The sequence below is a fragment of the Loxodonta africana genome, chromosome 2 (genome assembly GCF_030014295.1).
Source record: "Loxodonta africana isolate mLoxAfr1 chromosome 2, mLoxAfr1.hap2, whole genome shotgun sequence".
In the NCBI taxonomy this organism is placed as follows: Eukaryota; Metazoa; Chordata; class Mammalia; order Proboscidea; family Elephantidae; genus Loxodonta; species Loxodonta africana.
The window spans coordinates 116,564,872-116,591,843 of NC_087343.1; the positions used below are offsets into that span (position 1 = coordinate 116,564,872).

Below are 26,972 nucleotides of genomic sequence, written 5' to 3' on the forward strand. Positions count from 1 at the left end.
ATTTGCAGGGAAAGGAGGAGTCCCTGCAGGTATACACTTTGTTTCATGGATGAATGCTACCAAAACAGTCCTGGACACAGTGCCCCACAAATTATTTTTCCCTTAAACTGATTTTTTCCAGTTAGTTCTCTATATTAGTTACAGAGTCCTGTATTATTTTCCCCATAGGCCTTTCCTGCTCCTGATTCCTAAAACAAGCTGCTAAAAACTCCATTTTCTCCACAGAAATATTTAGGGTGTTGAGGCTCTCTCTTACCATAATTACTTCCTGAAAAACACGGTGGTCAATTTTTCCCAAATATTTTTACATTAAATTGGGCACACAAAACTTGGCCCTTGATATTTTAAGGTTGTACAGCAGACTCTTGGCTTTAAAAAGCAGGCTGGTTTCTATTACTTGCTTTCTGTATTGGCTTCTCATTGATTTGATTAAATAAAATCTCACTGCCATTTAAATGAGGGACTCTGTGAAAACCAGTATTTCTTATGGCCTGAAGAATGTAGCAGCATTTATTAAAAGAAATCAAATGTTTTACTTCTCAACTAAGAACTTACTTCAGGAATTGGGACAGGTGAGGAGAAAGGTCTTGGCAATAGCAGCTTGACGAGAAATGAATTAATTCGTATTTTTCATGGTGGGGATCAATAGGAGCCTCCACAGAGGCTCTTGGCCTGTAGGCAGTTGGATAATCAATAGGATCACACAGAGGCGGCTCTCCTCCCCCAGAAGCCTCTCTGATCTTTTCTGGGCGGAATCTTCACGCCTGTGTAATTCTAATTTATGTCAACTAGAAATCAAAGAAATTCCAAGAGGCTTCGGTCATAGGACATTGGGCGGACCTTTCAAAATCTATTTATGTCTACTCCTTAAGTAATGTGGCCCCTACGGCCCTCCAGGCACCTCTACTGGTTGAGGGGAGGAACCTTGCCAGCAGAAGAGAAGCTATCTGCTCAGGGCAAAGGCGCAGGGGCGGACTTAGGTAAATCAAGGTACACTTTCTTTTCTCCCTATTTGTAATGCTGCAGGGACCTAAGAACCAAGTATTTTAAACAAAAATGCTTTGCCAAGAGTGGCTCCCTCAATAACGCTCTTTAATGATACCCCAGACGCTGGCATTTTCAAATCAAATGAACAGTGTATAAAATTAGTTCTGCATGAAGTTAAAAAAAAAAAAAAAAAATAGAAAGTGAAAGGGAGCTTTTAAAAGCTCCAGCATTTCTCTATCCAACTGCTTTTCACAAGGGTTTGGCATTTGAGAATTGCTACGTTTATGATGTTATTCACTGCTCATAATTCAGGCCCTTGGTCTCCAGACTTCTGTATTAACACACGCTGCAGAGGTTTCCACCACGACATTTTATCACCGAGGTTTTCCAAACCAGCCAGCCAATGCCATGCCACCATCCTCCTCCCCTTCTCATCAACCTTGTTACCCCAAACATTTTTCATGAACCTTGAACACTGTGTTTCCATTTGCCCTACAGCTTTACTGGTTTTTTAATTTTTTGTCCCTTTCAGTTTTGTTCTCCATCTAAACTGCCTCGTAACAAATGAGGAAAATATCATATTATTAGAAGAAACAGATTTGTATAGAATCTGGAATTGACTGAAGTTGTGAAAACAATTTCTATGACCAAAGTTGCTGCTGTCTGTAACTGTGGGAACAGTGGTAAACATACTGCTCTCATTAGAGCGCCCCGTTGATTGTACAAGCAGTTTTAACTAAATCACCAAATAAATGTGCGTTAAGTTGATAGGTGATTTCGGGTCAACTCTAATTCCCAAGGTCAAGTAAGCCTTTGAACAGTCTTTAAGAATATAAGCTCACCCCAATTCATCAAAGCCATCTCACACAGCGTTTTCTTCTCTTGGTTCTTACAATGTACTAACGTTTAGGAGATTAAGTGGCGTCAGCTTCAAAACCCAAAGTAATGCCTCTAACGTGCTTATCCATCCAGCAATCAGAAAAGCTACTCAAACAAGGACTTCTTAACGCACTTCCTAACCTTACAACTGCACACGGAATGCCGCATTTGTTGAACGGCTGCAGGACTCTTCCCTAGGAGTCACCAGTGTTGCAGCCAAACAAGTTCACTGCAGGTTAGTTTAGACATTGTCTGATAGTCCAAGAACATGTTCCTTTCATGTGCAAAGAATATGTTTTCCTAATGCTTCTCATCTGTTCTCTGTTTACCTAACATAAGAAAGAGGGAGAAAACACATTTTCCCACAACAAATAAAACACACTTTATTATTCTTGTAATTCCTCAAAAGCTGAAATGGAGGAAAAAGCACCAGTTCAGGAAAATATAGCCTTGAAATTAAATAAAGAACAAGTAAAAAGGCAACACCTTTTCTCATCTGAGTTTAAATTTTAAATACCCTTTCAAAATGAGACAACCAAAAAAAAAAAAGAAAAACCACTGCCATGGAGTCAATTTCTACTCATAGCAACTCTACAGAACCGAGTAGAACCATAGAGTTTCCAAGGCTGTAAATCTTTACAGAAGCAGACAGCCATATCTTTCTCCCCCAGAGTGGCTGGCAGGTTCAAACCACTGACATTTTAGTCAACAGCCGAGCACTTTAACCACTATGCCCCAGGGCTCCCTTTTCAAAATGAGATAGTGGTGGAATAATATATATATATTTTCTCATTTGAAAATTCAAATATCATGACATAAGTTAATAGTCAACATAATGATGTTGATGATAAGAATAATCCTAACACAAAGAACTTTATAACAAACATTATTCTATAATGTTAACTCGTTTAAATCTCACAACAATTCTACAAGATAGGTACTGTTATCATTCCCATCTTACACATAAGGAGGAAATGGAGGAACTGAGAGGTTAACTAACTTCCCAAGATAATACAACCAGTAAGTGCAGCCCAAATTTGAACCCAAATTCTGGCTCCAGAGTTCATGTATTTAACTCCTACACGTTTCTTTGCTACTCAAATCTGTCTTTGAATCTTGATGATAATTTTAAATCTGGAGATGCCTAACATAATATAAAATCTGAAAACTGCATAGCTACTTAACTCTAGGCTTCTATTCAACTCAAATCAACAAAGGCTTCTAGGTACAAGGCTTTCCTTGTACTGTATGGGTAGTTTGGAAGCTTCTTTCACCATCACAGAGCCTCTCATGTTTGGCTCTGGGCTGCCTTGAGCCTGAGGACCCCAAGCAGTAAGGCTGGGCCTCAGTTTCTCGAGCTGGGCTGCACTGCAGCAAGTTCTGGCCAGACGGCACCATGCTAGAGCCAATCGACTCCCAGGGCGGTTTTCTGGTTGGAGAAAGAAGGTTCGAAAGCTGTCTGAGGAAAGGACTAAAACCCTAAGGGATACCATTAATCAGAACACATCCCCTTCCAACTACTTTTGGATTTTAATTTGGAGCATTTGGTTAGAAAAACACCCATTCCTTAACTTATGGAAATCAGCTAAATGCTACTCAGCAATATGACTGGAATAATCTTCTGTACTAACTGGAACACACAACTTCCACAATTCATCTCTGAAGATGGAGCTGACTTTAACAAATCTGAAGAGTACAGATGAGAAATATGGTGATTTCCCAGAATGGCTGTGGATACATAAATACATTTTGAATGCATACATTTTGGTGGCCTTGGCTAGACAGCACTCGTGTTCCTTCTGGTGGAAGCTGAGGAGTTCTGCTGTCATTGTTTAGCATTTCTGGAACACTCTGCCTATTGTGGACCCTTTAACTTTGTTTTAAAAGAAGTCAGTTTAAAGTGACAAGGTTAGTAGCGGTGTTAGGTTAGTTAATAGTGAGATTTGATAGAGACTCGCAACCCCTGGGTCTCAGTGCTGTTGCTTAGCTACAAAGTAAGTCTGCTTTGTAGGCTGGGCTAAGAACATATGATAAAATCTCTCTAAACAAAGGACATCATGCTTGGTAAAATAGAGGGTCAGTGAAAAAGAAGAAGACTCTCAACGAGGTAGACTGACACAGTAGCTGCAACAAGAGGCTCAAACATAGCAATGATTGTGAGGATGGCGCTGGACCTGGCAGTGTTTTGGTCTGTTTTACACAGGGTCGCTATGAGTCGGAACTGAATCAACGGTACCTAACAACAACAATGACAAACATATGTTGGCAAATGTCTAGAATAAGTTGGTATATTAAAGTATTTGGAAAAAAGAACTAGGTCAATTAAAAAAACTGACAGAGCACACAAGGGATTTGGAGCATTATCCTATTTGCCCCTCAAATTTGCTGTACTTAGAAAATGCGTGCCCCTTAAGAGGCATGCATTTAGTTTCATTTTCTCTAGTTGAATTTGTCCCTAATCACCATTTGCAAAAGTAGCACGTGTAGTGTATGTAAATTAGTCTAATATGTCTGCATTTCTTGAGCAAGCAGCCATGGTTAACCTTCTCTAGGGAAGCAGATACCATGCCAGGAGACCTCCACCACAACTGTGCCAAGAGCACGACTCTGAAGGCCTGGGGTGAAATCTGGGCAGAGTGGCCTAGGGCCCCTTTGCAGCGCAAATTAACTACGTTTTAGGATTGTTGTAGAGACAAAATGGAAGTAGCATGGGGGAAAGTACCTCTCTGGTGCCAGGTGTTCAACATAGATTTTTATTATTTTTCTTCTCAGCTTTCAAAGTATCCTGTGTTCAGTGGGGTGCAATTTCCTAAACTCAGGCTCATGTCTTTGACCAGTCCCACAGGCCTTGTGCTGGGGTTCTGGGATTGTTTCTCATCGTACGCTAAGAGTGGCATCTTAAGTGTGGAGAAAGTCAAGCTCCCCAAAATATCCTCTCATCAGCCCTTTCTTGTCCCCAAATGACTAAAATGCACAGATGTTATGCAATGAAACTGCACGTTTGTGAAAAAGTAATTTAGCACTGTTCTCTACACCTCACTGTAACAGGAAACTTGGAACCCAGAGAAGAAATTTACTGCTAGACTCTGCAAATTGCAGTTTGCCATGAGCCCTTTTTAATTTTGGACCATGCACTTATGGAAAGGAGGACAAAATCTAAATTGACTGTGTGTATGATTGCTTTTTCTCTCTGCATAAGAGCAAAATTTATTATTAAAGAGAGAAATGCAAAAAGAATCTCAAATTGGTTTAGAAAACCAGATATCTTACAATGCATAGGTGTTACAGTATATTTTTATGGCTATTATATGTGTATATATAGAGAGAGACAGAAAGAAAGGGTGAATGTATCAAGCTACTAACTATATTGATATTAAGGAAGCAATTTGACAGAAAGCTCTTACTTTATCACATCTCATCAGCCCCAAATATCTCAGAGACTTGCTGCTCTGTGCAATCAGGGTGGCTCCTTGATCTGTAATTTCTTTACACCATCCGACATCCACAGTCTCTATTGTCATGCTGTACCTTCCAATGGCTATCAGTGCTGCAAAGAGGGACAGAGAGGAGGAAAGCAAGCATGAATGTTAGTACTATAAGGCATCTCTTTTCATTATGACTATTTCTCTCATCACTAATCTGTTCCTGAAACATTGTGTGTAAATGATTTTTTTGTAAACTAAATTAAATTTGAAATGCTTTAGGAAAGCTTGCCCTATGACAAACCCTTTTGCAAAGTAACAATCATTCTATAAATTTCCTTTCATAGGAACAAAACCTCTTATCTGTGTTACTCATTATAAGACTACATAGAGTTTCAACAACATTCAAGTCTGCGACAGCAATAAATGAAAACGAATTACACATATAACATTACAAAAACCCCAAGCAGTAACTAAAATTTATCCAAGATAACTTTTAATAATTTTTTGAAAAAGAAAAACCAATGTAAACACCATTCTGAGGTGTGCTATACTGCATGTGAATTTATTTACTGATTGACATAATTTTTTCCATGTGTTTGTGAACTGCAAAGTATAAGAGTATATAATATTTTTCACATTAGTCCTTCCTAGGGCTGTTAGAAGTTACGAGTACATTATATATATGGTCAAATTTAATTGGTACCATGTTAAAAAAATATATATATATATTTTTTAATGCAGTAAAGGGAATGGATTTGTTACGGTGAATTTCCTTCCTATATCAGAAGTCTTCCTTCTATTAACATAAAAAATGAAGCCTCTCATCTGAAAGCTATGACAGTATCTCTGGCTTTCCTGATAGGTTAGTACTGTACCACTCCTAAAGTGCAGATGGTTATCCCATAATCTAATACGTGCACGATTAGCAAAGCTCCATGACCCATCATTCTGTCACAGAGCAACCGGTCGCTGAAGGTGGCTCTTTTCTACAGACTTCTGATCTGATAGACGTACACACCTCCACATTTATTGAGCAGAAAAGAGATTTCAAACCTCCAACCAGATTAAGTTTATGGTGCGTTGGTTTGTGAATCAAAACAATGCCACGAATATTAAAAAGGAAAGAGAAATTGTTTACTAATTATTGCCTTATTCTAAGATAGCATGAATTGATTTCTGTGATATTTAAAGGTGGATGATATTTCCCAAATATGCTACTTGCTCACTAGATTGATATTAGGAGCACAGTGAATTACTCATGTAAATAAGCGTTAACTCTTACAGCTCACCGAAAAGAACACTTGGCAGAATCTCTTTTTTGATCTACATTGGCAATTTGTTTTCATTTGTTTGATTTAGTAGAAAACTTAGGCCCATGCATTTCAATATCAAAGCACTTCCTGGTATCCAAATATTGAATACCTATAAAACCAATAACCGTGACCCCAGTTTTTCCCAGTGAAAAAACTTTTTTTTTTTTTTTTTAAAGTTCATGACACCGGTTTGTTAATGCTCTCATCTTTGTACATGCTATTTTGGCATTTAACGTTTTCCAAGGGGAGACTATTAGCCAACTACTGAAGGTTTACTGAATTGGTCTGAATAATATTTTTGTGTAGTGGGAACAATGTCCCAGGTTAATTCCATTGGTGTCCCTGATCTCAGAAAATTATCGTTCTCTCTGGTAATGTCATAACCTTCATTGGTTATGATATCCTGAAGATTTCCCATGATAAATGAAGTACGAGATTCATAAATTTCTTTCAATACAAAGTACCCTAACAGTGATTTCAAAACATAAAAAAAGTACAAATTACAGGATGGCCCAAGGTTGGTAGATTGTGTACATTTTTCCCCGCACCCCAGGCATGAGGCTGCAGTTCTGCACTACTCAGAAAAGGGTAAACCAAATGAAATGATAAGTTTTCAGAGACTGTTTTATAAGCAAATGAAGCTATTGACTGTAGGCATTAAAAACCCTGGTGTTTAGTGACCCTTTCTTGCCCAAATTAAAGCAAACAATAAATAAGACAAATGAAGATAATTAAGAGTATTCAATTTTTGTTTTGACAGTTTTAGCACTTACTGAAGTTAGAATTAAACTTCATTATTCCGTAAGTCATTCAATCATTCAACAAACACCTAATGAGCATGCTAACATTTTTGACTACTATCCAATGTGCCAAGCACTGGTCTAAGAATTTGAGGTGCACTGTCTCATTTAATCCTCACAGCAAAACCATGAAGTCTTGTTTTTATTTCCATTTAAAATCCAGAAAATGGAGGCACAGAGAGATTGAATAACAGTGTCACAAAATAGTAAGTGGGGGAATGAATGAGAAGCTGGAGCCCTTCTCCCCAGCTGCACATCAGATATACTAAACCAGAAACATGGGCCAGGCACCTGGTGATTCTAATATGTGCAGCACAAGCACAGTGTGGAACTGCAGTGTGACTCTGTGCTGGGTCCTGGGGAATACTAAGATTCACTGAGCCCACTGTGTGTTTTATGGGGTGGGGGAGGAATGGGGATAGAGATGAGGAACAGGCAAGTAAACAGTAACAATACAACGCTGTTCTCCCATCTCTTCCCATTTTTAACTCCCCACCTTTCCAATCTTGAGAGTTGATCACCCTATCACTTACTGCTATACTTATTAGCTTATTTTTATTTCTGCCTCTCTCATTAGAATGACAGCTCCTATTCACTGCTATATGCCTAGCACCTAATGTATGTCTGGTACCCAGCAGGCTCCTAAAAATAGTAGTTGAATACGCCAATGTGCTTAGGTCCATTATAGTGGCATGCGAAGGGGGCGTGTGAGCCTCTCACTCCTAGAGGAGGAGAATACCAAGGAAAGCCTCACAGGAGCTGAACTAGGTCTTGAGGGATAAGTAAGGATTCTCCAGGAAAACAAAGGGGTGAGGGCAAGTATGTTGAGCTAAAGAAACACCATGTATAAAAGTAGACTGATGTGAAAGAGCAGGGGCATTGCAAGCCATTCTGTGTGGTTGGAGTAAAACTGAACAAGGAAGTGGCAAGATTCATTCATTCTACAAATATTTATTCAATGATTAGTGGCACTGGAGTAGGTATGGTAGATACAAAGAGTGGCAAAAACAAGCAGAGTCCTTGATGTCATGAAGCTGTGACCATAAAACAGAGGCCAACAGAGCCTTTTGATTCCAAAATATATACTACCTAATATAGTTTTTCTCTCTCTGAACATACCGTACTCTTGGAAATTTTTTCTTTGTTGGTAATGAACTAGCTGAGAGATCTCTAGTGTGCATAGTCTCAAGTTCAGTTCCACGTGCACCACTTAGTAGATTTCTGACCTCAGGATGACATTTAACTTTTCTTGACTTCCTTACCTGGACAGGAGGGATGCTGACTACCTATCCTGCCTACTTCACAGAATTGATTTCAAGTTCAAACGAGACAATACATGTAAAGAACTGTGCACTACATGAATGCAATGATTTATTTGACAGCTCCCCAAACCATCCTGCAGTGTTGCAGTAGATACAAAATGAAAAGACTTAAAAAAGTTTTGAAAACTAAAAAGCTCTGGGCAAATGAACACATTATATAAGTACTTAGTCATTATGCAACTGCTAGAGTTCTTGAACTACCTATTCTCCATCAGTGATCATGAACTTGGTAGACTGCACCTGGGCTGAGAGGGCTGTAAATGTAATGAGTGTTTACTACCTTCATTAGGGGCTGTTGACACGTTACAGTGGTATTTACTGAGCCTTGAAAAGGGATGAATTATGCATGGCTAATTCCTAATTCCAACACAATTTTAATATACCTTTTTTTATTTGCTAAGTGCAACTAAAAAAAAAAAAAAAAAAAAAAACTTCAGTTAAAAAAATTACACAGACCAAAAGCTGTAGTTCAGAAACTTATATGTTGATCAAAGATATATAATAACCCACTAACAGGTATTTCCTTAGGCAGGAGATGGGAGGATGGAGTGACTGAAAAACACAATACACTTTATTTGTATTCCTCCAAGAGTAGCAAAACTTCATAATAACTAAAAGTCAATATAATTGAGGTTTAAAGTACACAGATAAGGGGAAGGCTTTCTAATTACGACTGAACATCCAGAAGCAATAAAAAAGATGGACAAATTTGACTAAATAGAAATAAAAATATTTGCATGGCAAAAACAATATAAACAAAGTCAAAAAACAACTGACAAACTGGGAGAAAATATTCACAACATATAACACAGAGAGTGAATATCTCTATCATCTAAAGAACTCAAAAAATTGGGAGACAAAGGACCAAAAAAAAATGCTGACCTAAAAATGCAAAAAAAAAAAAATGAACAGATAATGGACAATAAACGATATACAAGTAGCCTTCAAACATACGTAGAAAATTTCAAACTGAGTCATAATTAGTGAAATACAAATTAAAACAACACTGATATACCATTTCTCATCTATAAGATTAGCAAAAGTGAAAAACATGATAACACAGTCTGTTGGCGAGGCTGTGAAGAAATAAGTACTCAAATATATTATTGGTGGGAATGCAAATTGGTACAATCCTTTTGGAGGGAAATTCGGCAATACTTAAGAAAAACACATAGGCAGGCAGACCCCAGCTTACAAACAACCAGATTATGGACAACTCCTACCTGCCCTTTAAAGTTATGTAAATTTGCCCTCACTCTGAAACAATTAAACCAACAAATTTTTCATCACAATCACCTTCACTTGCTGCATATGCAGCTTTTAAATCACTGAAAAGGCTTTTCTTATGCTATAATGTAAGGCTACATATAAGCCATAAGCACCTGTTCTGACTTACCTATAAATTTTTAAAGGCATACTCAGGAATGGCTCTTGATAGTAACCTGGGGACTGCCTGCACACTTAACTTCAGACCAAGAAATTCTGTTTCTAGGAATCTACCCAGAAGATATCCCTCTAACAATACAAAATTTCACTTATACAAGTTTATTTATCAGGGTATTGTTTGTAATTGCAAAATGATCAATGCAAACAACCTAAATACCCATACGTAGAAGAATGGTTGAATAAATTACCCTACTTGCACAAAATGGAATACTATGCGGCTGTAAAAAGAAAAATGGAAAAGATCGCTATTAATTAATTCAGAATGATTTGCAAATCATTAAGTAGAAAAAGCCAAGTGCAAAAGAATATGTATGGTGTGCTACTGCCCTTCATGTAAGACAGAAGGGAATATCTGCTCCTTTGTGCAAAAGGAATGCAGGAAAGATAAACCAGAAACTACAAAGGCTGTTTATCCATAGAAAGTGGGTGAGAAAGGAGTAGAAAGGAGAGAACATTCAATGTGGGGGAGATGAGGAGGGAGACACATTTTCTGGATATTGCTTTTTGTATTGCTTTCACTCTCTGAACAACAGTAATGCTTCCCAAAATAAACAAAACCAAAGGACCAAGGGGGGAGGATATGAAATACAAACAATAACAAATGAACCTAACTGTATTACAAATGAATGGTATAGCCTAGATGAACAATATAACCACACTGAGAAGGATGGGGAAAAAAGAACTAAAGTAGGATTGAAAAACATTATTTTGACTGAATACTGTAAGGAACAGAACTATAAGCAAATACTGTAGTCTAGTTAGTAAATCTACTTGTCACAGGGCTATGAGTTAGCAATTCAGTAACTACTTTATGTGTCAAAGAAAAAACTGGTGAAATTCAAATAGGGATGTGTATGTAGTTAATATTATTGCTTTAATATTAATTTCCTGGTTTTGATCATTATACTACGGCTACATAAGTTGTTAACATTAGGGGTAGCTGGGTGAAGTGTGTATGTGAACTCTCTGTACTATTTTTGCAGCTCTTCTGTAACTCTAAAATTATTTCAAAACCAAGAGTTAAAAAAAATGAATAAGCTAATAATAGTTAACAAGTGAACAAATTAAATAGAAGACTGGAATTTTCTAAGCGAAAACAAGTATTATTTTCACACTCGGAAGATCTGATACATAAATGTTAGGAAAAAAATAACATTTTTCCCTATAGGAGGAAGATGTCATCCATTAGTCATACAAATACATTAACAAGTGACCTGCAAGTACCATTTTGTCCTTCCCAGTTCTGTCTTCTGCTATGAATCTATATACCTGGAATAAAATCAGAAGAAATGCCCTAGTGCTTGAAAGCATCAGGGTTAACATTTAACAGGAGGATTAACATCTTTCATGTAATACTTGGATAAAAGCCATTTGGAAAGAAATTTCTTGGCACAGTTACAAAGAGATAAATGTGAAAAGTGCTCTTCTTTGTGGAAGCTACACAGAAGCTGCAAAAACAAAGAAATGACACATTCAAGAGCCATTTGTTGTTGTGCTCATGGTCCTTGGGAAAGCTCCTTCCATCCAGCAGCAACTACAGCAGTGGTTCCTAACTCTGGCTGTGCAGGAGAATCACAGGTGCCTCGTAAAAGTACAAATGCCTCAGTCCCACCCCTGGAGATTCCGGTTCAGGAGAAGCTATAAAAAAGCTCCCGTGATCCTAACGTGCAGCCAGGGCTGAAAACCACTGGAACAGAATAACCTACAACTCGGACAATGTCAGTCAGCTGAAAACAAAAGAACTCACTTTAAAGGATATAAATAGCTTGTAAGTGACGTGTTCTGATAGTTAAAAACAATTTTGCCTCTCAAAAAGTAACCAATTTTTGTATGTAATCCAATACTTTTTAATCTTCTTACTGCTAATTTATGTCCTTTACTTCCATTTTTATACATTATTATTATCTTTCTATTATTATGTTGTAAACTCAATACTGACTATACAGTACTTTTTCCAGACTGCCATTTCTGTAAATATTTTCCTTTACTTCATTGCACTTACCTTTATGTTTCTAATACAGCACGTATTAGAGTTTGTTTCATATTAGAATTATTTATCAACATGTCTGTCCTTCCCACTAGACTGTAAAGTTTTTGAAGCAGCAAATGTAGAGTATGCTTTATTTAACCCATTGCAGTTGAGTTGATTCTGGCTCATAGTGACCATATAGAACAAAACAGAACTGCCCCATAGTGTTTCTAAGGTTGCAAAATCTTTACAGAAGCAGACTGCTACATCTTTCTCCCACCAAGTGAATGATGGGTTTGAACCACCAACCTTTCAGTCTGTAGCTGAGCACTTAGCTAAACAAAAAACAAAAAACAAACCCGTAGCCGTTGAGTTGATTCTGATTCAGAGACCCTGTAGGACAGAGCAGAACTGCCCCATAGGGTTTCCAAGAATCAGCTGGTGGATTCCAGATCTTAACCATTGCTCCACCAAGGCTCCAAGCACTTATCTAGGCCCCCTGAAATAGCACTAATCTAGGACTCAAACATACCAATGATCATGAAGATGGAGCAGGACCAGGCAACATTTTGTTGTTACACATAAGGTCGCCATGAATTGGAGTCTACTCAATGGCAAACAAACAGCAACAACAACAACAGGATCCCTGAATATCTGAAAATCGAGTATCACTCATTTTTTATGATTTTAATAATTTTTTAAGCAAAACATACATGTAGGATTTGCATAACTTATAAGTGTATAGCTTGATGAATTTTAACCAGGTAAATACAACTGTGTAACATTATCCAGATCAAGAACAGAACACGACTAGCATTCCTGAAGCCCCCTCATCCCTCACTCCAGTCACTACTATCCCCTCAAGATTAACCAATATCCTCACTTCCAGTCACCTGTTTTTGAACTTCACATAAATAGAATCAAACACCAACATTTTGTTTTTGTTTTCTTAAGTTACCCATTATGTTTGTGAGGTTGATCCATGTTACATGTAGTGGTAGTTTACTCATTAACAATGCTGTATAGAATTCTATTCTACTGTAGATGGACATTTGGGTTGTTTCCACTTTTTGACTATTAAGGATAATGCTGCTATGATCATTGGACGTACAAGTCCTTGTGTGGACGTATGTTTTCATTTCACTTGAATATATACCTAGGAGTGAGACCGTTGGGTTGTATGGTAAGTGCATGCTTAACTTTATAAGAAAGTAAAAAACTATTTTCCTAAAGTTGCTGTATCACTTTACATTTCCATCAGCAATGTATGAGAGTTACAGTTTCCCCCACATTCTTGCCAATACTTGGTATTGTCTGTCTCTTTGATTACAGCCATTCTAGTAGGTGTGTGGTGGTACCTCATTATGAGGCTTAATTTTTATTTCCCTGTGGTTGTTGTTGTTAGGTGCCCATTGATTCGGTTCTGACTCATAGCAACCTTATGTATAACAGAATGAAATGTTGCTCCGTCCTGTGCCATCTTCATGATAAAAAAAAAAAAATATATATATATAGTAGGTATATTTCAGCCTATTGTTGCAGCCAGTATGTCAGTCCATTTCACTGAGGGGTCTTCCTCTTTTTCACTGACCCGCTACTTTACCAAGTGTGATGTCCTTCTTCAAGGATTTGTCTCTCCTAATAACATGTCCAAAGTATCTGAGACAAAGTCTCACCAACGTTGCTTCTAAGGAGCATTCGGGCTATACTGCTTCCAAGACAGATTCGTTCGTTCTTTTGGCAGTCCATAGCATTGTAAATATTCTCCGTCAATACCATAATTCAAATGCATCAATTCTATTCAGTCTTCTTTTTTCACTGTCCAGCTTTCACATACATATAAGGCAATTGAAAATACCATGGCTTGGGTCAGGTGCACCTTACTCATCAAAGTGAAATCTTTGTTTGTAAAGATTTTAAAAAGGTCTTTTACAGCTGATTTGTCTAATGCGATATGTCATTTGATTTCCTGACTGCTGTTTTAATGGGTGATGATTGTTGACCCAAGTAAAATAAAATCCTTGACAACTTCAATATTTTCTTTACATTGAGGTGTAACGTGCTTGTTCGTGCTTGGTTGCTAACATAAACATTGTCAATTCGAATCCACCCAGAGGTACCTTGGAAGAAAGGCCTGGTGATCTATTTCTGAAAAATCAGTCATTGAAAAACCAATGGAACACAGTTCTACTTTGACACACATGGGTCGCCATTAGTTGGAATCATTTCAGCGACAACTGGTTTTTATTCTCCTAAGAACTAATAATGCTGTGCATCTTTACATGGTTCCTTCCTTTTTTTTTTATCTTAGCATAATGTATCTCTCTGTGCGAGTATTCAGCAAATACCTATTAAATTAAACTGATGAAGAAGAGAAGGCTCAAAGATAATATTAGACTACAACAAAGAATCATTTTTTAAACAGCAGATCATTTTCCATGTAATTTAAAGGAAGGGACCAGTAAAAGAAACTTAGTCTACCCTCTGGAGATATGACACTTAAAATAAGAAAGTAAATTGAAGAAAACAAATAGTTATACAAAACTTTTCAAACACACATTTATTTGTGGAAATTTCAAAGACTGTAGAGTATATAGAATCCCTGGTGGTGCAGTGGTTAAAGCACTCAGCTCTTAACCAAAAGGTAGATGGTTCAAACCCACCAGCTGCTCCAAGGGAGAAAAATGAGAGAGTCTGCTTTGGTAAAAATTTACAGCCTTGGAAATCCTCTGGGTTTGCTACGAGTTGGAATTGACTCGATGGCAGTAGATTTGGTTGGTTTGGTGGAAAACATATGCTTTATTTAGGAACACTGAGTTTCTGGGAATCAAGTGAAAAATAAGTGTAATAAAAAAGGTTGCCCAGCAATGGTGGTTAACATTAGAGAGTGAAAACTTTGAATTGTATTAGCGTTTTCAGGCACTGCAAGTAGGACATTCATTTTCCATAACTCTTCTCACTGAATTTGGAACAGCAACACGCAAGGATTGTCTGACTCACAAGGGAGCAAGCTGGCTGTGGCCCTTGACCTTTCTAGGAAGAGGCTCTTCTGCCCTATACATCCTGAAACAGAAATGCAAGCATTATTTATAGGCTGTGTCTGCTTTCCTTCCTTATGGGATAAACAAGTTGGTAGAAAAGTACATGTCTAAGAGAATAATTTCTTTTTAAAAGGCCTTTTAATGTACCAGGAGCAAAGATAACTCCGTTTTCTCCTTTAACCCTTCCGATTTCTTTTGATTTTACAAGCAGAAAGACAAATCTGATTAGGTATATAGAAACTATTTCGGATTGTGTGACTTCCAAAAATATAATGAACAAGGGGCATATTTAGAGCTAACCCACATTTAACAGAAATCTGATCCACTGCTCTGGCTTTCAGTGCTGCTCTACTTGGTGGTGACCAACCCTTTGGGTGGAGTGTTAGGTTCCCCTGACAATACCTCTTATTTTATTTTAGCATTCAGGATGAGGAGGAAAAAAAGCCTTACCACTCTAACATTAGCCAAGGGCCTAAAGTACCTGGTTCAATGATTCTTTTTTATTCCAGCCTGCATAAATACATACTTTACTTATCAAAGAATTATGCATCCTTTTCAAAATCCTGACATTATACTAGATTTCATAACTTTATCACAGAAAGGTAAATTGTGGGCTTAAATATGCTGGTTTGTAGATACGGAAAAGTACATTGGTATCTCTCCTACATCTACATTTTCACCTTTCTAAACTGGATTTTTCAGATCACAATGAAGACAAAGCATCAGTTTCAAGCAGGCGTCAGATATAAAAATTGATCTGACCCCGTGTGCAGCAGAAGTAGGATGTGATTTCATAGACCACTTAAGAGATACCAAGGATGGTGACAACATACCTGTTGTCAGGTTGACCAGTAGACATTGTAAAGGTATCTCTGTACTAAAGGGTGGATAACCAAAAGAAGAGGGAAGAACATGTGGGGATAATGTCAGCAGACTGAACAGATGATCTCTTCTTTCATTCCACGAATACTGAGTACCGACTAAGAGGCAGGTAATATTTTAGGAGCTGGGGATAAAGAAATTAAATCCCTGCCCACGTGGAGCTTATAGTTTAAATATAAATAATAATTAGACTATATAGTTTGTCAGATGGTGATAATACTTCGGAGAAAAATAATGCAGGGGAAGTACTGCAACTTTAGTTAAGATGGCTAGAAAGGCCTCACACAGAAGGTGACATTTGACCAAAAATCTGAAGGAGACAGGGGATCAAGCCAAGCAGAGAAAAGCAAGTACAAAGTCCATGAGGTGGAAGGGTTGCTGGTTTGTTCTAGAATGAGCAAGGCAAGCGAGGTGGAGAGTAGTTAAAATGACAGGGACTTAATGGAAAAGGAATAAATCATCTTGTAGGTCATTTTAAAGATATTGGCTTTTGCTTCAAATAAAATGGGAATCCATGGAAGCAGCAGTCAAGAAATCAAAAGACACATTGGGTTGAGCAAATCTGCTGCAAAGGACCTCTTTAAAGTATTGAAAAGCAAAGATGTCACCCTGAAGGCTAAGGTGCACCTGACCGGAGCCATGGTATTTTCAATCGCATCATATGCATGTGAAAGCTGGACAATGAATAAGGAAGACCAAAGAAGAACTGATGCCTTTGAATTGTGGTGTTGGTGAGTACTGAATATACCATGGACTGCCAAAAGAACGAATAAATCTGTCTTGAAAGAAGTACAACCAGAAGGCTCCTTAGAAGCAAGGATGGCAAGATGTGGTCTCATGTACTTTGGGCATGTTATCAGGAGGGGTCAATCCCTGGAGAAGGACATCATGCTTGGTAAAGTACAGGGTCAGTGAAAAAGAGGAAGACCCTCAATGAGATCGATTGACACAGTGGCTGCGACAATGGGCTCAAGCATACGAACAATTCTGACGAAGGCGCAAGACTGGGCAGTGTTTCCTTCTGTGGTACGTAGGGTCCTGACTTGACGGCACCTAACAACAACAACCACCATTGAAGAATTTGGGGCAGAGAAGTGATATAGTCTAACTTAAATTTCCAAAGTACTGCTCTGGCTTCTGGGTTGAGAAAAGACTATAAGGAGACAAGAACAGAAGCAGGGAGATTAACTAGGAGGCAATTACAATTATATAGGCAAGAAGTGATAGTGGGGTGGCACAGGGTTGCATGATACAGACTGAGAGAAGGGACTAGAATTCTGTATAGATGTTAAAGAGAAGACCAATAGTATTTGCTGATGGTCTGGGTATGGAGTGTGAGCGAAAGAGAGTAGTCAAGGAGGCCAAGGGAAAAGAAATCTTTTCTTGGCACTTAGATTTGTAAGCAAATTGCTAGGTGGAATTTTAAACACTGCTGTTTGTATGTTTAAGTGTCCTTGTATCAGTAGGAATATATCGGTTTCTTTTACTAGATATAAACTCCACTGAGAGGGGCAGAGATCACTCTTTTTCATATTTTTGGGTACCATCATTTTCTAGCATAGAACCTCATTTAAAAAAGTGTGTCTATGGAAAAATTGGCACTAAGGGCAATGGTTACGCAACCAGGCTAATGTAGCTGTTACCACTAAGCTGTACACCAGAAAAAAAGGGAGAAATGGCAAATAAAGTGTTTCATATAATTTTACAACTATAATAGCAGCAAAAAAAAAAAAAAAAAAAGCTGTGTCCATTGATGCTATTTAGGTATTTAGGTACAACTAAACTGTTCACGAGATTAGTTTTCTTGATGTGAAAGTTTAGGGTCACACCTTCATGGGTCTATCCAGTCAACTGGCCTAATATTGTTTTTAGAGTGTCTGTTCTACCTCCTAGTTCAGTGAATAGCGCCTGGGGTCTTAAAAGCTTTTGAGTGGCCACCCAAGATAGATCAATTGGTCTCTATTGGCCTGGAACAGCAAAGGAAGATGGAGAACCAGGAATCAGAGAAGGAAATGGACTGAAGATTCAATTGCCTCCATAAACTACTACCTCCACTGCCACGAGATCAGAAGAAATGGATGGTGCCCAGCTACCATTACTGAATGTTTTCATCAAGGATCCCACAGATGGACCTTGATCAAAATGGGGAAAACTGTAGAACAGAAATTCAAATTCATATGAAACCAGATACACTGGATCCATTGAGACTGAGGTAACCCTAAAACTTGAACTGAAACTATCCCATGAAGCTATTGCTAAACAGTTTAGCTCAATTAATAATGTTTGCCTTGAGCACTGCATTCGTATAAAGAATTATCTATATGGTTTTAAACTGACAACTGTTAATCTAAAGTACAGATCTAAATGAATGGTGATGAAACAATATGGGTAGAGATACTGAGCATAGTGATACAATGTGAAGTATGTAACCAAAAGTCACTGAACTGTTCATGTAGAAACTGTGAATGGATGTGTATTTGACTGGGTATACTGCTACTAAAAATAAAAGAAGAAGAAAACACAAACAAAACATGTATCTTAGATATCACGATTATAAGGATTTAGGGAAAAAAAACTAAGAAAAGGGGTCTAACTTGTCTTCTTGAAAAATATGTGAGTAGCTACAATTTGTCAATCACTGTAATGACTGTAGTATCTTTGCTTAGGGAGATTACAGACTTTTTTTTCCTTCCATGCTTTTGTGTTTAAATTTTTCAACACTAGACATGTTTTACTTTTACAAAGGAAGTAACAAGCTTTTAAAAAGGTACTACTGGACAGATCACTTAATTTTACAAGAGTAAATCTGAGATCTTGACATTTCCTGTACTGGGCTTTCTCTCTGATCCAGAGCTCCTTAAGGTGAATAAACTGCTGCCAAAATTCAATACCTAAAATCTTATGAAATTATGTGAAACCATGTGAAAAAGCATAAAGCTGTTTACAAACTAAAACTAAACACATAAAGTATAGCTTGGTTATTCCTTCCAAACTGTAAGTAGAACAGAATACTCAGGGGTTGGAGTATGGATTAGCTTAGATACTTACAATAATTTTTGCTTATGGGCACTCCTCCCATAAGAAGGGCAAAAGGAATAAAAAATATGAAATTCAAAGCATTTCAATTTGAGTTTTCAAAATTGAGTGGTGAAATTAGATTAAAATTTAAGAACACTCGACTTTCCATATTCTTATTTTCTCTGTTATCTTCCTATCAAATGCCCCACTCCACTGCCGGTTTGCTCTCTAAAATCTGTCTGTTTTTCACAAAGTCCAGTAAATATTTCATCCCCAAAACTCAGTAATGGAGCTTGTGAGTATCACTGTCAGGGTGAAGACTAATAAAAAAATAGGGGAAAAATCAAAGGAATGAGAAAAAGAAAGAGCATGAGCAGAAGTAACACAGAAGAGAGAAAAGAAGGAAGGAAAGAAAAAAAAATGACGTGTACAGAGTAAGTAGTAGAGATGCTACAGAAAGGAGAGTCTTAGTTCTGGATCTGCTTACCTGAGAGCTTATACCACACATACAAGTGCACATGCCCATACGTGTACTGTGGTTTCCTAGGGCTGCTATACCAAAGTATTGCAAAACAACATGGATGGCTTAAAATAACATAAATTCACCCTTTCACAGTTCAGGAGGCTAGAAGTCTGATTCAGGGTTTGATAGGTCCAAACTCTCTCTGAAGGCTCTAGGGGAAGATCTTTGTCACCTTTTCCACCTTCAGGTGCCCTTGGCTTGTGGCATCACAACTCCAATCCCCGCCTCCATCTTCACATGACCAACTTCTTCTGTGTCTGTCTGTCTCTTCTTACCAGGACACCAGACATATTGGATTAGGGCCTGCCCTAATGATCTCATCTTAGCTAATTACACTGCAACGGCCCTATTTCCAAATACTGTCACAGTCACAGGTACTGGGGGTTTCGCTTTCAACATTCCTTTTTGGGGGGATACCAAACCCAGACCCATTGCCATTGAGTCGATTCCAACACCTAGCAACCTTATAGGACTGAATAGATCTGCCCTATAGGGTTTCTAGAGTTGTTTATAGGGTTTCATAAGAGTGCCTGGTAGATTCCACTGCGGACCTTGTGGTTAGCAGCCGTAGCTCTTAACCACTACACTTAGTTCAGGGTTTCTAATGCAACCCATAATAGGCACACACACACACACACATATACAAACACACGTTCATTCCTAGGCCTTAACACATGGGGAGATTTACCTTGAGGCTTATAACGGTTTAAATTTCAGTGTCCCTCACTTTCATGGATCCTTTACAAGGGCTCTGGGAGGTGTAGTGGTTAAGAGCTTGTCTGCTAACCAAAAAGGTCTGCAGTTTGAATCCACCAGCCGCTCCTTGGAAACCCTATGGGGCAGTTCTATTCTGTCCTATAGGGTGGCTAGGAGTTGGAATTGACTTGATGGCAACAGGTTTGGTTTTTTTTTTTTTTTGGTGTACAAGGGCCTGGGTCCTAGAATTGTGTTCACATGGTAATGTATTTTTGTAAAGTCTGTGTCATGGATTGAATTGTGTCCCCATAAAGTATGTGCCAACATGGTTAGGCCGTGGCTCCCAGTATTGTATGGTTGTCTTCCATTTTGTGATTTTCCTGTGTTATAAATCATAATCTCTGCCTGTAGTTAAAGAGGATTAAGGTAGTCACATTCCTGACTCAATGTAAAGGGAGTTTCCCTGGGGTGTGGTTTGCACCACCTTTTATTTTACAAGAAATAAAAGGAAATGGAAGCAAGCAGAGAATTGGGGACTTCATCCCTCCAAGAAAGCAGTGCCAGGAGCAGAACTCATCCTTTGGACCTGGCGGTTCCTGCGTGGAAAGGCTTCTAGTCCAGGGAAAGATTGATGACAAAGACCTTCCTCCAGAGAAAGCCTTCCCCTGGAGCCGATGCCCTGAATTTGGACTTCTAGTCTACCAGACTAAAAAAATATGTTTCTCTTTTTTAAAGCCATTCACTTGTGGTATTTCTGTTACAGCAGCACTAGATAACTAAGGCTGTCTGAAAAAGGAAGATATTTTTATATTCCTTTTCTTAAAGAGCCTTTTCTTAAGGATCTCTGGTGGTGTAGTAGTTAAAGTGCTGGGTGCTAATCAAAACGTCAGCAGTTCAAGCCCGCCAGCCACTGTACGGAGGAAAGATGTGGCAGTCTGCTTCCATAAAGATTTACAGCCTTGGAAAGCCTATGGGGTTGCTATGAGTCGGAATCAACTCCACAGCAGTGGGTTTTTTTCTTAAAGACAGACCCCCAAATTAGGTAAACCTCAAGGTGCAAAATCTTGAGTCTGTCCTTGCCTCAATCCGGAATATTTTGATTCAGTGGGTCTGACAGTGGATGCCAGGATGTTGTGTCTTCTTTTTTTTCCCCTTATGTCACACCAAGAGATTCTGATACACAGGCAGGTTGGGAAATTACTGATGAAGGACTACAGGCTGATCAGTTTAGTGAGTCCCTGACATCTAGGTAGTATTTCTTTCTGGAGCTTTGCCACCATTGATTGGGACATAAACCATATAACACTATGTAGTTTGGAAAAAGCTGACAATTGGCAACGTTCACTTCCACATTGCAGTGATGAATCACATAACCCTCTGTGCCGAGTAATTAACTATCCATTTTGTATGTACTGGCTGTAGTGATATAGTTCTTTTCAATGAGGAAGGAAGGAAATTTGGACATAACATTAACAGTTGTTAATACCAAGCAAATAGAGTAAATTGGATTTATTACAAAGAGTATGTGTGTAGATTTTTTCCCTAGGAGTTGATATAATTTGTCCAGCTTTCTAATTATAACTGGGACAGAAAATGGCTGAACCCAAAGGCCTCTCATGGTATCTAATAAACTTTTACTTACAGGGAGAACATTTCTTGGGTTAGAGAATGACAAATAATTTACTAAGCTTTTCCTGAAAGATAGCTAAAGGTGTTTCACCTATATCCAGCTGATGAATTAGCTTTAGCTAATAATCAGTGTCATGAGACAGGGAAGAAGCAGCCTGTAATTACTTTGAAAGGAATGAAGGAACAGATCTGAAAAAGAAACTAAATCAGCTAATTACTCTAGTGGCATACTGAGTGGGAGAGAAGCTTACTTTACTGCAGGTTTAAAGGGAGACAAAGACAGGGGACATCAGTAGTTTGTACGTGCCTGGCATCCACTCCCCGCTCCTGGTAATGAATCTCCAGTTTTTCCTTCCATAGGATGCCATTTGGAGAGTGTAAATAAAGCTCCCTGTGTTTGCCAAACCGGGGGTGTGCATGTGCCCCAAATCCAATGTTGAGAAATAATACTCACTTGCAGATATCTGAGTCCTGCCTGGAAATACATGAAACAAAACAGCTGGAGCTGATCCACCCAGGAGGAGGCTCCCTAGAGACTATCACGAGTCCCAGCTAGCCTAGATTTTGTATTCTTGCCCTTTCAGATTCTTCCTACTTAGTTTTTATGTATATTGACTGTGGGAATTACCCCATTGTCTTCCAATATATGTCTTTGTTTTTATTTTGCTCTATTTCTACTGAAAGTAGCATCTGTTGGTTTCTTTTGCAACCGAAGAATTTTAACTGAAACAGAAAACTATGTACATGACAGCTCAGCTATTTATCACAACAACCTAAAAAACTCAAAAGGATTCTCAGCAACCTCTGGCTGGAAGAGTTACAACAGCAGAAATTATGACTATGGCTCAGTTAATGAACATTTGCTTTGTTGGTAGGTACTGAAATTTCCATACTCACTATTAGTCAAATTAAAACAACCTTATTCAGTTTCCTTGGATATCTTTTTTGATTTTTTCAAACAATGACTCCACTGATTTTGTAAAAACAGCACAAACTTATTTTAAAAATTAAATCAGTAAAGTTCAAAAAGAAAGAAACTTAAATACCCCAAATCCCACCATCTGGAAATACCATTGCTAATATACAGTAAGTATCCTTCCAGCACCAAGATAAAAATAATTTTGGAAAACTTGTATCTAAGTATAAAACCAAAACTAACCCGTTGCCGTAGAGTAGATTCTAACTCTCAGTGACCCTACAGGACAGAGCAGAACTGCCCCTTAGGGTTTCCAAGGAGCAGCTGGTGGATTCAAACTGCCAACCGTTTGGTTAGCAGCCGTAGATCTTAATTACTGTACCAACATGCTTTCTAAAAGAAGTATTCAATTTATTTTTACTTGGATTTAACCAAAATAAAGAAATTGAATTGAAACTAAAGAATCACAGGATGTTAGTTAAATGTTTCTGTAGCATATGAGAAAATAATTGTTAAAAGTGTCTACATAAATTAAGAAAAAAACTTATGAAAACTTAAAAATTTAGAGCCATTAAAAAAAAAAAAGTCTACATGTTAACCTTGGACAGAATCTATTGATTCCCTCCTAGGAAAGATGAGAAAAGTGGCAGGCATTTTCTCCCTTTCTCCTCCTTCCTCCATATTTGTTACCTATATTATTATTTTTACATTGTCAGGTTTCAATTTTTCTTATCTGCTTGGTAATAAGCACAATTCCCACAGTTACTTTGCTCTGGTTCTATATTTAATTGGGTTAAATACTTCGGAGGAGTTTTTTCATGACTTTTTTTCATTCCTCAGATCTTTATTTGGATTAATCTCTCAGTTGACTAAATAATATATTTAAATAGTACTTTCTTTTTTAATTCTTTAAAATTCTCACGTATTCCCTAAGTTCTTGTAAATAGTTTGTTTCCCTATGCTAAAAGGACAATGTGGCTAAGTAATAAATTTTGGGGCCATGCTTTGTTTGCTTCAGAGCTTGTAGACAGGTTCTTTGATTGTGCTGTGGAGAGGATAGGTCCAACATGATTTCCTTCCCTTTATACATGTCTTGTTTTTCATGTCTGGCAGTCATACGACTCTTCCTTTATCTCTTGGCATCAATATCTTTATCAGGACATGTCTTGATTATTCAAGTAGTGACTTATGTTCCTAGAATTTGGCAGACCCTTTTGATTTTTATAGATGCAAAACACAAGACCCATGTGTTTCTGTCTTTTTCTATCAGGCTTTCTTCTCCCCCCACTATTAATACCCTCAATTGAAATCCTAGGTCATAGACACTGGGCATGATCCCATGTTTGCTCCTTTCAGACTCTTCTTTTTTGACTGATTAAGGTTGGTTACCTGTGGGGAATATGGAGAGGTGAGTAAGGAGCTAGAGCTTTCTGCAACAGCTACTTGGGAATCTTTGTATTCAGTATCCTCTGCATAAATTTGGTATTTTCTTTATCCTGATACACTTGTCCCCTCAGGTTTCTATGTTCAAGAAGGCATGTGTTACTTAGAACAAAACCATTTGAGTCATGTTTGTGTTGAATTCTGATACCTGCTGCTTCTCTTCCTCTTTCATCTGCTTTACTCCTGGCAATCTAGCCCATTTGGAGGCAAGGAGGCAGACGATGGAGATGGCTCATCGGCATAGTTTCTCCTTTAGTGGCCTCCTCCTCGACATTTTTGTGATGTGAAGCTGGGTCTCTACATGAACATTCCCACCTCTTGAGACGATGGTGCACTATTGGAGATTCACATCTCTAATCAAAGAATTGTTGGATGTCCCTTTCAGGGTGGGGATACCTATTTCATATTAATCAGAATTATCACTCAAGATATTTTTGTTTAAGAATTATGAAGACAGTCGATATTGCTGAGAAATAACAAATTATGCACAGAATTCTTAAATTTTAGTTTAACTTGACTAATATTTCCTGTGTGATTGCTGCATAAAAATAATGAAGGAGATAAAAAATGACGAGTAAAAGAAAGCCACTGTCCTTGCTTTCAGTGTGACAGAAAGATTAAATAAAATAGAATATATATATAACATTACGATTGTGTATTGTTTACTGCCCAGCCAGGTAGTATACCAAGATCAAGCTTCATTTCTCAATTTTTTTTCTAAAGTTTACATTTGCCTCATATTTGTTTTTTAATGTGCCTATCGCTGTATTTTAAATGTGCTTACAGATGGTTCAAATACCTATTAGTATTTGTCCAAAAGCTCAAATACATAAAATAACCTGTTAGTTTCATTTCCCAACCACAGTTTCCTGTTCCCAGGCCCTCCCTCCTGCAGCCCTTTATCTTGCTGCTCCCCTCTGAATTGAAGGCTCTCAATTCAGAGACATCCTAGGACTTCCCTTTTCGCTTTCCTATGGATGTCATGTTCCACTGCTAGTCATAAGATTTTTACCAACTACTGCAGTCTGAAATTGATCAAACATGCAATCAAGACGCATTGATAATTACCGGTGATTGGAATGTGAAAACTGGAAACAAAGAAAAAGAACTGGCAGTTGGAAAATATGGCCTTGGTGATAGAAACAATGCCAGAGATCACATGATAGAATTTTGTGAGACCAACAACTTCTTCATTGCAAATACCTTTTTTCAACAACATAAACAGCGACTATACACGTGCACCTCGCCAGATGGAATACACAGGAATCAAATCAACTACATCTTTGGAAAGAAACGATGGAAAAGTTCAGTATCATCAGTAAGAACAAGACCAGAGCCAACTGCAGAACAGACCATCAATTGCTCATATGCAAGTTCACACTGAAGCTGAAAAAAATTAGAACAAGTCCAAGAGAGCAAAGTATGACCTTGAGTGATATCCCACCTGAATTCAGAGACCATCCCAAGAACAGATTTGACACATTGAACACTAATGACCGAGGACCAGAAGAGTTGTGGAATGACATCAGAGACATCATACATAAAGAAGGGAGGAGGTCATTAAAAAGACAGGAAAGAAAGAAAAGCCCAAAATGGATATCAGAAGAGACGCTGTAACTTGCTCTTGAAAGTACAGTAGCTAAAGTGAAAAGATGAAATGATGAAATAAAAAAGCTGAACAGAATATTTCAAAGGGCGGCTCAAGAAGACAAAGTAAAGTATTATAATGAAATGTGCAGATCTGGAGATAGAAAACCAAAAGGGAAGAATATACTCAGCATTTATCAAGCTGAAAGAACTGAAGAAAAAATTTAAGCCTTGAGTTGCAATATTGAAGGATTCTATGGGGAAAATATTAAATGATGAAGGAAATGTCAAAAGAAGATGAAAGGAATACACAGAGTCATCATACCATAACGAACTGGTTGATGTTCAACCATTTCAAGAGGTAGCATATGATCAGGAACCAGTGGTACTGAAGGATGAAGTCCAAGCTGCACTAAAGGCACTGGTGAAAAACAAGGCTCCAGGAACTGATGGAATACCAGTTGAGATGTTTCAACAAATGGAAGCAGCACTGGAAGCACTCACTTGAGGTCTATGCCAAGAAATTTGGAAGATAGCTACCTGGCCAACTGACCGGAAGAGATCCATATTTGTACCCATTCCAAAGAAATGCAATTCAACAGAATTTAGAAATTATTGAACAGTATCATTAATATCACACACAAGTAAAATTTTGCTGAAGATCCTTCAAAAGCTGCTGCAGCAACACATCCACAGGGAGCTACCAGAAGTTCAAGCCAGATTCAGAAGAGGACATGGAACAAGGGACATAATTGCTGATATCAGATGGATTATGGCTGAAAGCAGACTATATCAGAAAGATGTTTACCTGTGTTTTACTGATTATGCAAAGGCATTCGACTGTGGATCATAACAAATTATGGATAATATCACGAGGAATGGGAATTCCAGAACACTTAATTGAGCTCCTGAGGAACCTGTACTTAAACCAAGAGGCAGTCGTTTGAACAGAACAAGGGGGTACTGTGTGATTTAAAGTCAGGAAAGGTATGTGTCAGGGTTGTATCCTTTCACCATACTTACTCAATCTGTATGCTGAGCAATAATCCAAGAGGCTGGACCACAAGAAGAAGAATGTGGCATTAAGATTGGAGGG

At 38.1% G+C, this 26,972-nt stretch overlaps 1 protein-coding gene across 1 annotated transcript in view; it reads right to left on the reverse strand.

The window, feature by feature from the left end:
• The window catches only part of FBXL17 (F-box and leucine rich repeat protein 17), a 601,730-nt gene that overhangs the window by 19,684 nt on the left and 555,074 nt on the right, over window positions 1–26,972 (reverse strand). The window contains exon 8 of the mRNA XM_064274712.1: window positions 5,271–5,413. Coding sequence (XP_064130782.1) covers window positions 5,271–5,413 — 143 coding nt within the window. The remainder of the gene's footprint in view (window positions 1–5,270; window positions 5,414–26,972) is intronic.